Source organism: Hemicordylus capensis, chromosome 17 (genome assembly GCF_027244095.1).
Source record: "Hemicordylus capensis ecotype Gifberg chromosome 17, rHemCap1.1.pri, whole genome shotgun sequence".
Lineage (NCBI taxonomy): Eukaryota > Metazoa > Chordata > Lepidosauria > Squamata > Cordylidae > Hemicordylus > Hemicordylus capensis.
In genome coordinates this window covers 3,224,211-3,241,277 of record NC_069673.1, presented here as the reverse complement: position 1 = coordinate 3,241,277, position 17,067 = coordinate 3,224,211, and the positions used below count along the sequence as shown (strand labels likewise).

The 17,067-nt window shown below is 49.8% G+C and overlaps 1 protein-coding gene across 7 annotated transcripts in view; it reads right to left on the bottom strand.

Moving 5' to 3' along the window:
• Positions 1-17,067, bottom strand: part of TSC1 (TSC complex subunit 1) — a 55,526-nt gene that overhangs the window by 21,695 nt on the left and 16,764 nt on the right. For 5 of the 7 annotated variants that reach the window (XM_053282092.1, XM_053282095.1, XM_053282096.1 and 2 more), the window contains exons 3-15: positions 14,646-14,839; positions 13,571-13,674; positions 12,443-12,595; positions 11,875-12,019; positions 11,043-11,197; positions 9,835-9,908; positions 8,692-8,870; positions 6,833-6,948; positions 6,629-6,749; positions 4,587-4,702; positions 3,657-3,729; positions 1,795-1,899; positions 91-655 (exon numbers count right to left, since the gene is read on the bottom strand). In XM_053282092.1, the coding sequence (XP_053138067.1) occupies positions 91-655; positions 1,795-1,899; positions 3,657-3,729; positions 4,587-4,702; positions 6,629-6,749; positions 6,833-6,948; positions 8,692-8,870; positions 9,835-9,908; positions 11,043-11,197; positions 11,875-12,019; positions 12,443-12,595; positions 13,571-13,674; positions 14,646-14,751 (2,012 nt within the window). In that variant the 5' untranslated portion in view covers positions 14,752-14,839. Of the gene's footprint in view, positions 1-90; positions 656-1,794; positions 1,900-3,656; positions 3,730-4,586; positions 4,703-6,628; positions 6,750-6,832; positions 6,949-8,691; positions 8,871-9,834; positions 9,909-11,042; positions 11,198-11,874; positions 12,020-12,442; positions 12,596-13,570; positions 13,675-13,860; positions 14,012-14,645; positions 14,840-17,067 lie in introns of those variants that run through there. The other 2 variants (XM_053282093.1, XM_053282094.1) reach the window with 2 other exon arrangements.

Genomic DNA, 17,067 nt, shown 5'->3' with positions numbered 1-17,067 from the left:
CTTGCTCCAGTTCTGCATCAGTAAGGAGCATAAAATTTCCAGCTCTTTTGGAAAGAAATATAAGGTAATAACGGCTCTACTGACACGTACTTGTTAAGCTCTTTGCTGTGGGCGTCTGCTCCGTGCTGTATCAGCCTATCGAGCACTTCCAAGGGGGAGGTGAAAGAAAAGCCATCTTCATCTTGACTCCCCACAGCTCTCTTTAGCAACTCCTCCGTCTTTTTACTGGCTAGCAGGCATGCCGTCTTGGGCCAGGCCATCTCAAACAGGTGCTCGTAATGGGAAGGCAGCTGATTCTCCAACCCGGTTTTCCGGCGCGCCAGGATCTTGCAAGGACTGGGGGTGAAGATGCCCATCTCTGTCCAGGCCTGGCTTCCCCTGGTCCCGGCAAGAGGGTCCTCGGAGTCTCGGCAAGGCCGGTCGATGGGCATGAAGGCTCGCTTCGGCATCTCCTGGCCGCTCTCGGGCCCGGACTGGTCCAGGCACATCAGGGAGGAAGCCTCCGCGTTCAGGACTTGCCCGTGGACGCTCGATTTCTTCTGCGAGTCAGAGAGGCTCTCGTTGGAGTGGTAAAAAGGAGAGTCAAATCCCCCCCGGGGCATCCTGAGCTCACCATCTGTGGTGGTGATCTCTGAGATCTCTTTCAAAATGGCATCTGAGAGAGGCAGGCGAGAAAGAAGCAAAATATCAGTGCACGTGGGGGGGGGGGCGGGAATCTGTGCCCTCCTTGGCTACCACTGCAAAAGGCGGACACCGGAAAGAATCTGGAGTCACTCACGTTCGCTTTCTCATAGCATTCTTATATTTCTGAGAGCTACCATCAGGCTCATGCTGCCCTTCAAGATTAAGACTGCACCAGGGGAAAATGGTACAAGAACCTGTATGTTTTTAAATCATTCTATTCAGGTATTCTGCCTTAGGGATGTGCGAGCCAGCTCGATTCGAACCATGGCTCAGGCAGTCCGAGTCTGAACTGGACCCGCCCTCGAATCCGAACCGGCCGAATCAATTCCCGGCACCCCCCTATTATTTTGGCTTTGCTAGGCGTGGGCAGGCAAGAGAAGTGAAGCCCCACCCCTGGAAGGTCTTACTCAGCTACCCCTTCGGTTTAGGAACACAGGAAGCCACCTTCAACCGAGTCAGACCCTTGGTCCATCTAGCTCAGGACTGTCTACACTGACTGGCAACGGCTCGCCAGAGTTTCAAGCAGGAGTCCCTCCTAGCCGTACCTGGAGATGCTGCCAGGGAGGGAACCCGAGACCTTCTAAAAGCAGATGCCTCCCACTCGGTCTAAGGGGGGGGGGGGAATATTACAGTAGGCAGTGCTCACGTCACCCATCCAAATGAAAATCAGGGCAGGCCCTGCTCAGCATAGGGGACAATTCATGCTTGCTCCTGCAAGACTGGTTCTCCGCTCACTCCTCTACCAGATTCCAGCAGGCTAGGCTTACACACTTTCAAGTTTTCTTCACCGCCATAAGGGCTAGGAAGTTTGGGATTTTAAAAAGATTTTTTAATTTTTAAAGAAAATCAGATTTCCAGCAGCAACACCTTGGATCCGGCACTGCTGAGGAATAGTGGCACGCCTGTGGATGACAATGTGTTGGCTATGGAGGAGTTCCTAGCTTACAGCATTCCGCCATGCCAGGGTGCCCATTTGGTAGCCTCCAACTGGCTTCCACCCCACTAAGGCAACATTCGAATCGGGAACACCTCGGCACACAGCCCGCTCTCTTTGCTCCAGGACACCAGCTCTCAGGCCCCAAAGCCAAGGCCTCTCGGCCCGTTCGCTACCTTCCTCGCGGTCCTTCTCACTGCCGTCTTCAAAAGAGGCCTCCAGCTCTCCCGAGATGCCAGGAAGATCACTTAACATTACCGAACTTTTACTGCCCTGGAAATCTAAGGGAGGGAAAAGCCAAAAGCTAGACGTAAGTTAGACTTAAACTAGCAACATCACCTCTTTGATGCAATGTGAGTCCAACACACACGGGCAGGCGGCCCACAAAGTCTCTCTTCTAAGCACTTTGGCCACAAAGCCTCTTGTCCCCAGTCCTGTCCCATCCAGTTTGCTGGCCGGTTTGTCCTTTCCACTTGGAAGCCCCCTTTGAAGGAGTTGTCCCCTGCTAACTGAGCCAAGAGGCACCTTTTAAAAGTGGTGATTCTCTTACTGAGCAGGGGGAGAGCAACTGGCCCTGTCCGTCCCCAGCACAGCAACCCTCCAGTGGCTGTTGCTGGTGTCTCTCTTAGGTTTCTTTTTAGATTGTGAGCCCTCTGGGGACAGGGAGCCCTCTTATTTGCTTATATTTTTCTGTGTGAACCACTTATGTGCAGCTGCCTTTGTATGTAGTCCGGAAACTGCACCTGGTGCAAAGTGTAGCAGCCAGGTTGGTCTCTGAGTCATCTCGAAGGGACCATATTACTCCTATATTAAAAGAACGGCACGGGCTCTCAATGTGTTTCCAGGCAAAATACAAAGGGCCGGTTATAACCCATAAAGTCCTAAACAGCTTCGGCGCAGAGTATTTAAGAGAACGCCTTCTTCATTATGAGCCCCACCACCTACTGAGATCATCTGGCGAGATGCCACCAGCTTATCTGATGGCTACTCAGGGACGGGGATTCTCCGTTGCGGACTATGGAATGTGCCCCCTTCTGAAGTGAGACCCTCCCCACCTCGGACAACTTTTTAAATGGCTGTAAAGACACATGTATTCAGCCAGGCTTTGAAATTAGACTTCTAGAATATAAAACTTTTTTTTAAAAGTTTGCAAACCACCCAGAGATGTAAGTTTGGGGCAGTATATAAATCTAAATAAAAACAACCATCGTTGTAAAGCGGTATATAAGTATTCGCAGTAGTAGCTTCAAGGTAGCTCCAGTTACTAGTGTGAGTTGCCACAATAGTGGGCCATACAAAGCCGCCACACCTGTGAGTGGGACATTAAAAAAATCGGGAGAAAGAACTGCCTCCTGCACAAAGCCCCACCTCTCCTAACCAGGGTTAACTGCGAAAGAACTGCCTTTAAACATTCGTATGGCTTAGGTGAAGACATTATGGAGTAACTATGGATTTACAGAGACTAACATTTACTGTGGCATAAACCCTCGAGAATTGCAGTCCATCAGGTGCAGAAGTGTTATCCTGAGTGTGGCGCTGTGCCAGAATTCCACGGGCAGAGTTCTGCGCGTGGCGGCGGCAGCGGCGTGTATATGGCCGCCAGGCATGCACAGTGGCCATGGGCATCCCGCCACCGCACACAGACCTCTGAGTGTTGCACCGCACCCGGAAAATCAGCAGCGGAGCAGGTAAAGACCTGCTTTGCTCAGGCTTAAAAAGGTACTGCTCCCTGCCCCACCAAAACATGCGCGCACATCCATATATGTGGTGGCGGCCGCCGTAATTCTTAATACTTGCGCATGTTTTCGGCCCAACCACAGAAAGGGGGAGCTGGGCAGTCCGGTTTTCAAAAGCAAGAGGGGCATATGAGGGAGGCTTCTCTCTCTCAGCAGGGCAAAACTCGCTCAGAAAAAAACAACAAATGCACATGCGCATGCGCGCGCGCACACACACACACACACACGGGCCCAACTGTGAAGCAGAGAAAGACACACTGGGGAGAGGGGTTGGGAGAGGCTATTCGGGAGGCAATGCTTACCCAAACTTTTCATGCTGTTCACCACATTTTGCTGTCGGGATAAGGAAGGCCTTCCAAGATCCAGTTTTTCCTCCTAGAAGAGAAGGTTCGATGCATCGATTTTAATACCGCCAGCATTTCCTAGTCCGATAACTGAGATGCATCCCCGAGACACAAAAGAGTGACCTGCCCCCAGCCCAGGCCGACTGGAAGGAGGTGAGGCCAGAGCCGTGGGTCATGCCGAGAGACAGCAGGCAGCCCGCTCTGCGAGTGGGGTGCTCAGGCGAGCCTTTCGTTTTCTTGTTGCACACCAGCTGTTCCCCCATAACGTGGTTGGGTCCATCACCACAACGTCTGGGAATGCCTGCTCTTGCCCTGGTGTTCACCAACAAGGGGTTTTCAAGGCACAGAATCCCAACACGGAGTTAGGTCTAACCAAGTTGGCCGACAACCCCTCAACAGCCTTTGGCCACTGTGGCTGGCAAGGATGGGAGTTGTAGGCCAACGGCATCTGGAGACCCAAGTCTGAGCCCATGTTTATCTACCATGAAGAAGCATCTGCATGTGTGTGTGTCCCTCTCTCTCTCTCTTTCTCTGTGACAAAAACCACCCACAAAAAAGATCTTCTAGTACACAACTGCTTCTAAGAACCTTTGAAAGCTCAAAATGCATCAGGCAGTAATTGAATAAAGAACTGATTAATATTTATTCAGCCTCTTTGGGATATTCCCCACCCCCCAGCCTTTCTGACCCCGGCCTCCAACTGCAGCCCTCCAGCTCTTGCTGGACTACAGCTCCCATCATCCCCAGTCAACGGCCAGTAGCCAGAGATGATGGGAGCTGTAGGCCAATATCTGCAGGAAGGCCGCAGTGTGAGACTCCTGTCTTAAGGCGGCGAAGCCCTGGGGTGGAAGCCCTGCTTGCCTGAGCAGTTAACAGTTTCGCCTTTACCTTCTTGGGAAGAGCCGCGGCGGCGGAAGAATCTGAACCGTGGAAAAACTCATCTGAAATGCACAACGGAGGGGGAGAGGTGGCGGGCGTTCCTAAAGGGGTTCCTTTCCCAACGGCTCCACAAGAAGAGAAAGAGAATGCCCAGTGAAACACACTTGAAAAGGCTGCAAGGTTCTCCCCAGCATCTCGAGCAGGGGTGACCAACTGCTGGTCTGCAGGCCAGATGTGGCCCGTGGAGCTCAACAGACCGGCCCCGGAAGCACCCTGGAATGACCCGCCATGTTTCCTTCGCTGCCCCGCATGAAGGTGGCAGTAGTACTTCCCTGGCTTGCTAGCCTGGCCCTGGGAAAAGCCACCACCACGCTTGCTCGGCTTCCTTCCTTCGGAAGCAGGAGCCGAGGGTTGCTTTCTTCGCCCACTGCTGCCATGATCCTCCCCTCCTCCTTTACGGCGGGAACTTCAGCGCACAAAGCGCTAGCCCAGGAGAGGACGAGGGAGGAGGAGGAGGAGGAAGGCAGCGGCAGGGGGAGACTTTTCTCTTTGCAGAGAGAGGAGGAAGAAAGGAAGAGAGGGAGGGAGGAGAAAGAAGGGTGCGTAGAAGGGAGGGAGAAAGAGCCGCTCTGCTTTTATGGATTCGATTTCTATACCGCCCTTCCAAAAAGGGCTCAGGGCGGTTTACATTAACACAAAACCAAAATCAACTATTAAAATCAAACACTGTAAAGACGACATAAAACCATTATTAAAACTATTAAGACAGTTTTCAAAACTCTGGAAAACCAGGCCAAACCTTTATGGTTTAAAAAACAGTTTAAAAACCCTGGAAGGCCAGGCCAAACAGACAGGCCTTAAGGGCTCTCTGGAAAGCCAATAATAAACTCTGTGCCGCTGTGGGAAACAGGATGCTGGACTAGATGGGCCTCCTTGGGCCTGATCCAGCAGGGCTGTTCTTATTATGTTCTAACTCAGATGACGGATTTCTGCCGGGAGTGCATTCCACAGCCCAGGAGCAGCTACAGGGAAGGTCCACCTCTGAGTCGCCACCAGACGCGCTGGTGGTAACTGAAGACGGACCTTCTCAGATGACCTTAATGTGTGGTGGGGATCATGCAGAAGGTGGTGCTCTCTAAGGTAACCTAAGCCATTCAGGGCTTTAAAGGTAAAAACCAGCACTTTGTATTTTGCCCAGAAACGTATCAACAGCCAGTGCAACAGTTTCAAAGCAGGCATAATATGGTCTCTCCGGGTTGCCGCAGAGAGCAATCTGGCTGCCGCATTTTGAACTGACTGAAGTTTCCGAACTACATACAAAGGCAGCCCCATGTAGAGCGCATTGCAACAGTCAAACCGGGAGGTTACCAGCGGATGCACCACTGCTTTGAGGTCACCCTTTTCTTGATTATGCTTTGGAAGAGCCAGCGTGGCGTAGTGGTTAGAGTGCTGGACTAGGACCGGGGAGACCCGAGTTCAAATCCCCACTCAGCCATGATACTAGCTGGGTGACTCTGGGCCAGTCAGCCTAACCTACTTCACAGGGTTGTTGTGAAAAAGAAACTTAAGTATGTAGTACACTGCTCTGGGCTCCATGGAGGAAGAGCGGGATATAAATGTCATCATCATCATCATCATCAGAATGCGTGTTAAAAATCTGTTGAGAACAATAGCCGTCAAAATTGAGATCAGCAGCCAAAATATGAGGGTTATGTTCAGCATTTCTTCTAAAAATATATATTTTAAAAATCACAATCTTTCCCTGAGAATATTCTAGTGCAAAAAGTAGTGCTTTCGGCTAATTTAAGTGGCAGGGCAAGGGAGAGAGGAAGAAAGGAAGAGAGTGGGAGAAAGAGGGGGGAGGAAGGGGAGGACGTAAGGTGGCATGAGATTATGTGCAGACCCCCAGAGGTACATTAGAATCAAACTTGGCCCACCACCCAATTGAGTTTGACACCCCCAAATCTAGAGAGTAATCTCAGCACTTCAAGGGAAGTGATTCCATTTTGGGTGCAAGGCTGAACAAAGAGGACCTGAAACAGTGGACCTACCAGGGGTGTGAAAGAACTTGCTGTAAGGCTGGGAGGAGGTCTGCGAGGACTCCAGAGCAATTCCAGGGGAGGTGGGGGGAGTGGCCATGCCACACACAGCAGACGGGCTCCAGAACGCGACCTGAAACAAGAGGGGGGGAGTGCCAAACGTACGCAAGCCTGGAATGCATCCCGCACTCTCGGGCCAAGGCTGAACCACGTTACCTGCTGAGGCTCAGAGGACAGACAGGAGGGCTGAGAATTCAAGATCTGAGGTAGCTGCCCTGAGACTTGTGAGAGCGTTAGCCGAGAAGCAGGATAAGGGGTAGACGTTGATGCCCCTGGATTAAAAAAAAGAGAGAGAGATAAAGTTAAATTTAAAAGGGGGGAAATAGGGGAGAGGGAGGGAGCATTATGGCTTCCAATGTCAAAACTCTATTTAAAGCTTCAGCTGGTCACACAGAATGAGCCTTAAAATCCTGAATCTGACACGGTTTTCAACACACAGGGGTCTACTCCGGTGTTCCCTCTAGGTGTTGACCATGTTTGTTTTCCTGGAAAAGGAAAAGGAAACATTGCCTGGGAAATGTTTGCCCAGGAAAACATTGTGAATAACTTTACCTACTCAAGATTTGCCTCTCAAGGTGAGCATTGCCTCGAAATGCGCAAGGCAACATTGAACCACTTTTATGAAAGTGTACCAATAAAAACACATTGAGAAAAATGCATCGGCACCTTGGGAGTTCTTCCCTGTTTTTGCCTTCCATTTGTTGGTGCTGTCTCTTTTCTCTCTCCCCACCCACTGCCCAAGCGTCAGCTGGTCCAGATTGTTGCCAAAAGGATGCTTATGGGCACCAATCACATCATGAGTATTACACCCATCCGGTGGCAGCTTCACAGGTTATCAGTTTGCTTGTGGGCTAGGTTCAAAGTACTGGTTTAAAGCCCTACACAGCTTGGGCAGAGGATCTGTCAGACCACATGACTCTGCCAGAGCCCTTCATTCTACATCATGGACCCCACTTGCAGCCCTGTCACTGGCCACAAGCCGGATGGCGGGGAACAGATACAGGGTCTTTTGGGTTGTGGCCTCTCGGTTCTGCAATGCCCTCCTGGACGAGCTTTGCCATGCTCCCTCCAGTTTTTAAGAAACTATTAATGACTCATCTTTTTAGGGACACATTAGAAACCTGTCCCAGTGGTTTAATTTGTAAATCTGATTTTAATTGGGTCTTCTTAAGAATTGAATTCTATCTACTTTATATTGCTTAACTTGTTTTCTTGTCTGTGAGCCAGCCCGACTTGTATTGTACTAGATGGGCAGCTTACAAGTATTGTTAAATAAATAAGATGGGCGGGAGAAGCGTGCACTCCCGGGTCTGGATCCCCATTTGCACATTCCAGATTGCTGAGACCCAGTGTGGCATCGGCTCTAGACCTCAGCGACTCCGAGATCTCCTCTGAGGAGAGCTGGTCTTCTGGTAAAGGTAAAGTGTGCCGCCAAGTCGATTTCGACTCCTGGCAACCCTGTGGTTTTCTTTTGGTAGAATACAGGAGGGGCTTACCATTGTCATCTCCCATTCAGTATGAGAGGATGCCTTTCATTACCTTCTTCTATCGCTGCTGCCCTATATAGGTGTTCCCCATCGTCTGGGAAACAGACCAGCGGGGATTCGAACCAGCAATCTTCTGCTTGTTAGTCAAGCATTTCCTCGCTGCATCACTTAAGGTGACTGGTAGCAAGCATGAATAGTCCCCTTTGCTCTGCCCTGATTTGCATCTGGACGGGAGACAACATGCATGAGCACTGTAAGATGCTCCCCTTAGGGGATGTGGCCATAACCCAGGAGAAGAGCACCTGTCTGCTTGCAGGCAGAAGGTTCCAAGTCCCCTCCCTGGCAGCATCTCCAGACAGGGCTGAGAGACTCTCCTGCCTGTAACCTTGGGGACGCTGCTGCCAGCCTGGGTAGACAACGCTGAGATAGATGGACCAATGGTCTGACTCAGTATATGGCAGCTCCCTATGTACTCTGAAGGGCTGTTCAAAGATCTTTGCTTTTTGGAGGCAAGCTACACAACGTTACCTAAGCTGCTGTGCGGGGAAACGTAAGGGCTGGCGCCAGGGTCTGCCGGACGATGCTGCAAGCGGGAGCAGCCCTGCTGGGATGCGGAACAGTAGCCATCTTCATAGGACGCCTCGGCTGGGTCCAGGGAGATTTTGGCACATTCGATCACAACGTCGTGCGTTTCTAGTCTCTTCCACCTGTTTCGGACCCAAGCAGCGCTTGTCAGTTTTCAGCCACTACAGAGTGTGATGCACACGTGTGAGAGGGGTCTTGGGAGAAATTGGGAAGAGTCTTTTTTTTAAAACAACAGCTTCACAGATAGCCTAACGTGCTCCAAAGTGGACGAGAAACATGCAGGAAAGCTCTTGCCTTCACTGACTCAATCAGCTGGGGTGGCAAAACACACACAAGGTCAGCGTTAGGAATTTTGAGGAAGAGATTGAAAAAAGGAGCAGATAGCATAAGGGAGGAGAGCTGGTCTTGTGGCAGCAAACAGGAATTGCCCCCTTGGCTAGGCAGGGTCCATCCTGGCTTGCATTTGAATGGGAGACTACATGTGTGAGCCCTGGAAGATATTCCCTTTAGGGGAGGGGGCCGCTCTGGGAAGAGCACCTGTCTGCTTGCAGGCAGAAGGTCCCAAGTTCCCTCCCTGGCAGCATCTCCAAGGTAGGGCTGAGAGAGATTCCTGCCTGCCTGCAACCTTGGAGAAGCCACTGCCAGTCTGGGTAGACAATCCTGAGCTGGATGGACCAAGGGTCGGACTCAGTATATGGCAGCTTCCTAAGTTCCCTTTCACGGTCTCAGCCCTGCAGCTGATCTGGAGGAACTGAAGGAGCAGAAGTGGCAAGGGGGCGGGGCTCCCCGACAGGCAAGCCAACCAATCCCTTTGCAGCCCCAGAGGCACCAGTGGCTGTGTCCGGACTGCCAGTCTCCATGCCCACGATCACTTCCTCCTCCTGCAACCCCTGCGCCAGTGGGACACCCCCCCCCCCCACACGCCAGGTGCTGTGAAGCTGAAACAAGGTGGCATCTTCACAGTGTCTTGAGGGCCACGACGCCTAACTCAAGAGTGCCTTAAGTCAAGGTCCGCCTGCAGCCACCTCTGGCTCTACCCGGCTCATCTCAAAAGAGAGAAGACGGTCGACACGGACGTTCGGATACCTGCGAGGGTCTAGCTCGTGATCCTTGGAACCAGTCACCAGCTCGGGATGGATACGCACGTGTTTCATCATTGGCTGAAAAAAGCAGAAGAGGACAATATTTTGGCTGTGCGCTGGGGCGTAACCCCAGGGAAGCGCCCGCGCCGAAGCCTAGGCAACCTTTGGTCCAATCCACCACGCAGCTTGTATATTCTATTTCCCCGACAGCCAGGTGCAAATGGAAGCATTACATTCTGTGTGTACCATTCTGGCTCCCTTCAGAATCGTACATAGCAAGGCTTAAAATGCCAATAGCAGATTTTGCAAATCAATTAGGACAAAGTTCACAGGCATAGGTCTGAATTATTGTGTCTGGATTGCGGAAATTTAATTTGCATTTTAAAACTTGTCCATGCTTTTTTAGAGAGCGGGGCAGTGGGTGGGAGCAAAGAGAAGGGTCCTTTTATGGCATATATTACAAACCCCGCTGCCAATTAAGATTATCCGGAGGGATCCATCTGCAGTTTGTCTGGGGGCAGGCTCTCTGTTGTGGTCCCGAAGCTTTGGAATGTGCTCCCTGCCAAGATGAGCCTCTCCATCTCTGAGTGCTTTTAAAGAGAAGACCCACCTACTCACCCAAATTATCTAGAATTGTGGTTTTAAATGGTTTTGTTTATTGTCAACTGCCCAGAGACATGAATTTGGGGGCAAAGCATAAATACAATCCTCCCTTGCCAAATGCGGGTTTCCCAACTGCAGTTTTAAGTATCCGCACCTTGGAAATTGTGGCATGTCTCTCCAACTGTGAACCGAGTATCTGTGGTTTGGTGAGATTTTTTGGCAATTTGTGTGGGGGGGCCCTCAGGGGGTGATTTTTGGCGTTCTCCTTTACTCCTCTTACTGACTCATGGCAATTTGGGGGGGGGGGATTTCCTATTATTCACTGTATATTGTGGTCCTTTTGCGACCACGATTTCCCTAACCCCGTTTGCCATTGATTTCAATGGCTCACCAACCGCGAGTTCTCCAACCGCGAGGGTTTCCCCGAACGGAACCCTCACAGTTGGCAAAGGATGACTGTACACGAAATAAAGTTTGCCACTGCAGGCTAGGCTGCTATTCACAGGCGAATGGTTCAGTTCATTTAAATGCAAGAAAGCCCCAGCATATCATTCCAAGGGCACCAGGGGTTTTCCACAGGGGGACCACACGTACGACCGGTCCGTCTACCTTGACCACCTCTTCGAAGGTCTCCAAGTTCTCCTTCATACTGTAGTGCGAGCGTAGGAAGGAAACGAAGTTGCAAGGATACATTCCATAGAGGCGGTGAAAGAGGGCGTAGACGCTGGCATGGAGGTGGACTAGGTAGATCTCCGCCACGTGACCTGGGGAGGAGGAGACAGAGCAAGTTAGGATGCCAACGCTAACTCAGGGCAGCACATACGCCGTGATTTCACAGCGGGCACAGGCAAAGAAGTCTAGGAACAATCTGGGGGTTGTTTTTAAGCATGCACTCAGCCCTGCTCTGACTGGATTAGCCTGCTGGCGCATTGAAGTGCAGACACAGAGACCATTTCCAAAGCAACCGTGTGAGCAGACCAAGTATTAGGTGGGTTACTTAGTCCCCTGCTAACTGAGCAAAGAGGCATATTTTCAAAGCGGAGATTCTCTTGTATTGAGTGGGGGAGAGCAACTGGCCCTATCTGAACCCACACAGCATCCCCTCCAGTGGCTGTTGCTGGTGTGTCTCTTACGTTTCCTTTTTAGATTGCGAGCCCTTTGGGATAGGGGAGCTATCTATCTATAAACCACTTTGGGAACTTCTGTTGAAAAGCGGAATATAAAGATTCATTGTATTCATACTTCACATGCCAAAACCCCCGAAGTGGAAGGCTTGAGCAAGGAGAGTGTCAAAGTAAGTACACAAACACACACACAGACACGACACACAGACACATCTTATTTATATAGGGACCCAAATCCCATCCAGGCTTGAGATTCTGCTCAGGACAAGAAGCCAACAGGTAACTTGCTCATAACAAAAGAGTCACTTGCATCTCACCTGGGTTCTTCAAGCACCAGGAGGAAAAGCGGCCAAAGACGCCAAAGAAATCGTGAAGGTGCTGTTTCCCAGACTGGGGGATCATTGGCAGAAGGGTTATCAGCACCAGCACACCTGTGATGAGTACCACAACATCCGTGTCCGTCTGCAAAAGAAAAAACAAAAATGAACGCCTTCCCCACCATGAGCCCCATCACCCACTGAGATCATCCAGAGAGGCCCGTCTGCAGTTGGGGTGGGCCGTCTCTGTTGCCACCCCGAAACTCTGGAATGAGCTCCCTGCTGAAATAAGAGCCTCCCCATCTCTGACAGCTTCAAAGAGGGCTGTTAAGATACATTTACTCACCCAAGAATTTTCTTTTTAAACCAGAATTGTGATTTTAAAATTGCTTTAATGTTTCAATTTTGAATTCAATTTGTTTTATGTTGCTGTAAACCATCCAGAGAAACTCAAGTTTGAGGCGATGTACAAATATAACCAATACATAAAGCCAAGGACAGCTACGTCAGCCATGTTCATCAATACATGTGACAAAGAGGTCAAAGAAGAACTGCACCACACCCTTACCTTGAGACACTTGAGCAAAGAGAGCAGGACAGGCGCTTGGGACAGTTTATGTTTCCAAGAGGGCTGGCGCCGTATCACGTGACCAAGGAGAGAGAGGGTGGAGAGACGGGTAGTCGGTCTGCTCATATATTCATTGATCTTGTCCAGAAGATGCTAAAATAGATTGGGGAACGGGGGAGAGAGAGAGAGAAATTCACAAAAGAGTTCCACCCGCTTTTTAAGGAGCCGTGGGCTTCAAGTACGCAGAGCATTTAGACCAGGGCTGCTCAACTTCGGCCCTCCTGCAGATGTTAGCCTGCCCCTCCCATCATCCCTGGCTATTGGCCTCTGTGGCTGGGGATTATGGGAGTTGTAGTCCAAAAACTGGGGGGGGGGCCTAAGTTGAGCAGGCCTGATTTAGGAACGTAGGAAGCTGCCTTCTACTGAGTCAGATCATTGGTTTATCTAGCTCACTATTGTCTTCACAGACTGGCAGTGGCTGCTCCAAGGTGGCAGGCAGGAATCTCTCTCCACCCTATCTTGGAGAAGCCAGGGAGGGAACTGGGAACTTTCTGCTCTCCCCAGAGTGGCTCCATCCACACTGCGGAGAGTGTCTCCAGGGAATATCAGGGAATAGCTTACAGGGCTCACACACATAGTCTCCCATTCATACGCAACTAGGTCGGACCCTGCTTAGCTATGGGGACAAGTCATGCTTGCTACCACCAGACCAGCTCTCCTATGGGATGGGAGACCCTCATAAGGGGCTCAAGCACACCACAGCATCATTCATTCACACAGGATCATATAAAAGGAAAACTCCTCCCCACCACCACCACCACGACGCAACTGGGGCTCAGCCTTTTCTCTTTTCTAACACCAAATTCTGGTTTAAAGGGGACAGAGCAAGATTCCAGACTGCCCTACTTAACATTGTCTCCGGGACTACAGAAAAGTGCTTCTTGAGGAGTACCCGGTTTACCTGAATCCAAGACTAGGTTTTATCCAAAGTTGTTTGCCGTTAGGAGGCAATCTTGAATTCAAAGTCCACTTCTTTTGAGGTGCAAACACAGGTTACACCTGTATTTTTAAAAGGGGTCTTAAATCCAGTATCGTCTTCGCTTTGGGGAAATACGGCATTTGTTTTACCTTGTCATGGGGCTCCTGAAGTGTGGACAGGATGTGCAAGGCCTGCTGGGAACTGGTTTCCAAATAGTAATCCACCAAAGAATTGATAACCATAGGTCCACGATCTATCATGGTACGAGAGAGAGAGAGAGACACACACACACAACATGGTACAAACACATCACTTCCTGATTCGAGCAGATCTGGAAGAAATTTAAATCAGAGGGTACAGAACCCATGAAGTGTTTCACAATCTCACAACCTGCCAAATGAACTTGTGTTGCGAGTGGGGGTTTTAAGAATGCACTTACTGGAATATATTTACGATTTTTGTTTCTCTGCATTCCTTCCTTTCGCTGCCACCATTTAATGTCTCTCTATGAATAACCAGCAGGAGTTCCCAACCCGTGGTACTCCAGAAGTTGCTGAACTACAACTCCCATCATCCCTAGCCACAATATATTTACTGAACTACAACTCCTATCACCTCCAGAACTGTGGCTGGGGATGATGGGAGTTGTAGTCCAGCAACTTCTGGAGTACCACGGGTTGGGAACCCCTGATATACAGGATCTCCGTATGTAGAGGTCTTCTATTGAGGTGATGTGGCATCATAGGCGGGTGGGTGGGCTACAGACTGTTTTCAAGATGAATAAAACAGAAGTTTGTGTTTTAATCACATGTGTTTTAATGATAATCATCAAGAACAAATTTGTTCCACATAAAGCTTTGAATTTCAGTATAGCATTCAAACCACATGAAGTGCTTTGATGGATATCCGACCCACCCTGCTCCCCAGATCCCATCTCTCAGTTCAATGACTTGAGAAACTTTTGAGACACAGCGTGAGAAAGTAATATGGTGGTGGTTTTTTGTTTTGGGTTCAAAACACACACACACACCCCTAAAAAAAATATAACATGCCAAATCAGATCACAATCTATTTAGGGCATCAGGAATATTTACATAATAAACTTTTCCTAAGAAAACAGTGCAAGCTTTACACCAACAAGGAAGAAATTGGCATCAGAAAAGTTTCCCACTCAGAGTCTTCCAGAAAGCCCATCTCTCCACTTGGGATACAAGCGGTACCTACCCAAATTGAGGTGCTCACGGAACTCAGCTGTTATTTCTTCCTGGACAGCCAGATCTGGAGAATCCAGCATGGTCAGGAGAGCGCCAACGTTCGCTTGCTGGGCCATCCTGCTTCTTGCTACGTGCCGACGTGCATGCTACTGGGGTCGTGCCAGAGACGACTTCACAGGGCTCTTCATTGGTGTGCCTGTCAAACTGAGGCAAGGCAACACAGATCTTAGTAACTTCTTCCTTGCTGGTCTTCAAGGAGGACCACCTGAGCCAGTTGGGGTGGTCAGTCTCATCGGCGGGGGGGGGGGGGGAGAGAATGCTCATTGTGATTTTTGACGTCTACACCCCCCAGACATGGAAGAGAGGAGACAGCACTGAATGATTCCCTGCTTTCATTGTCCTGACCATGGAAACTACGGTGCCCAAATTTACAAGAGCGTTTTCAAAGCTTTGAAAAGTTTTAAGAACACGGACGATTATGCAATTTTATCAAGGTTGTCAGAAGAATGGAAACGAAAGCTGGCAGGAACGTTCCCCAAAGATCACTGTGGAGAAAGAGTACAACAATTTGCACATGGTTACCCTAACCAGCGGGGAAGCAACTTGCCAAGGAGCAAGAGGTTGCCGGTTCAAATCCCCACTGGTCTGTTTCCCAGACTATGGAAAACACCTCTATCAGGCAGCAGCGATAGAGGAAGGTGCTGAAAGGCATCATCTCATACTGTGCGGGAGATGGCAATGGTAAACCCCTCCTGTATTCTCTACCAAGAAAACCACATGGATCTGTGGTCAGCAGGAGTCAATACCAACTCGACAGCACAACTTTACTTTACCCTAACCCTTGGCTCTGAGCAAACATGACGGCAATTTGACCAAAATTGATCAGGAGTAGGGATACAGAACGGGCAATGACACACAGAAAGCAGTAGATACGATAATGCTAAAAACTATTTCCCATCTCCAAGGGGGCAGACGTAACAAAAAGACCATAGTGAGCCTTCATAATGAGAGGATACTGATGATCGAGGTTTGTGGGCCGAGATCATGGACTACTGCACCCCACAGACCTCCATGGCAGTGTTCTCTCTCATTTTTTTCCATCTGTGTGCGGAATGAATTTTGTTCTGGGCGGCAGTATCAAGGCAGTGTGTGTGCACATGCATTCAGAGTGGGGCCTTCCTGATTCAACCTGAGCGGGGTCTAAAATTAACTGAGTGGACATTAAAGAATGTTTGAGTGTGCACACATGTGCACACCTTAGAGGAAACACTGCTCCATGGGTGCATTTCAAACCACTCTGAACTAGATTTAAGGGTTCTGCTGTGGCTGCACAGATCAGGGTTTCCAAAACCATGAGGTTTCCCACACCCGGCTTTTAGCTCGCATCTCCTCTAGAATGGAGGGGGTGCGTCCACATATTGGTCAAATCTAACCCAAAGTCCCTGCGAGCTCTCGGGGAGCACTTCGTGCAGGATTCTGGTTTTTCATCGCTTATTAAGAGTGTAACCCGATTTTTATTCAATCGGATTTGTACACTGCCCCTAACTTTCATCTCTGGGCGGTTAACAACAACATAAAAACAAGCTAAAAACATACACAAAAACTTAAATTTATTTATTGATTTGATTTCTGGTACTATATCGGGCAGCAGCTATCTAGGAAGGTGCTGAAAGGCATCATCTCATACTGCACGGGAGATGGCCATGGTCAACCCCTCCTGTATTCTACCAAAGGACAACCACAGGGCTCTGTGGGCGCCACGAGTCGACACCGACCCAACGACACACTTTACCTTTATCTTTAGCTAAGAGACATCACTATCCCTGACCTACACAAGCTCTCGGGTTTGCAAGAGCAGCAGGTCTTTATTCCCATTTTGCAGAAAGCAAACTATGATCCAGACAACTTGGGAACCTGTGTGACCGCCCTAAGACAGGAAGCCAGCAAGAGATTCTCGCAGGATCCATAAGCTTTCTTCCCACTATTCAGATCTTCACAGGCTTCCTGGGAAAAGCCTATTCTGCCCTTCAGGGGGGTCTAACAATCCCTTGGCCCACAGGATTAGATTACTGCAGAAATACAGATTTCGGGCAAGCAGCAAAAAGAGGGACAAAGCCTTTTATCCTGCCTATAACAGCAAATACCAAGAACTAAGTTGAACACCTCAAGCCAAGCCACGGTGGCCAAAGCCAAGCACACTGGAATCCTGCCCCTGTCCTCTCCAGCTCTGGCATCGTCACCCTTTCTGCTGCTATTTCAACCCCGGGCAAAGTGTCCGTCGCAACAGAACTGGTTTCCAATTGCACGGCAGACCAAGGGCCAACAAGCTGTTGCTCTCTGGACAGGCTCCAAGCAGGTATGCAGTATTTGCCAAGCGTTAGAAAAACCTCTCTGGCCCACAGGATTCGATGGCTGCAGAAAGGTGTTTGAAA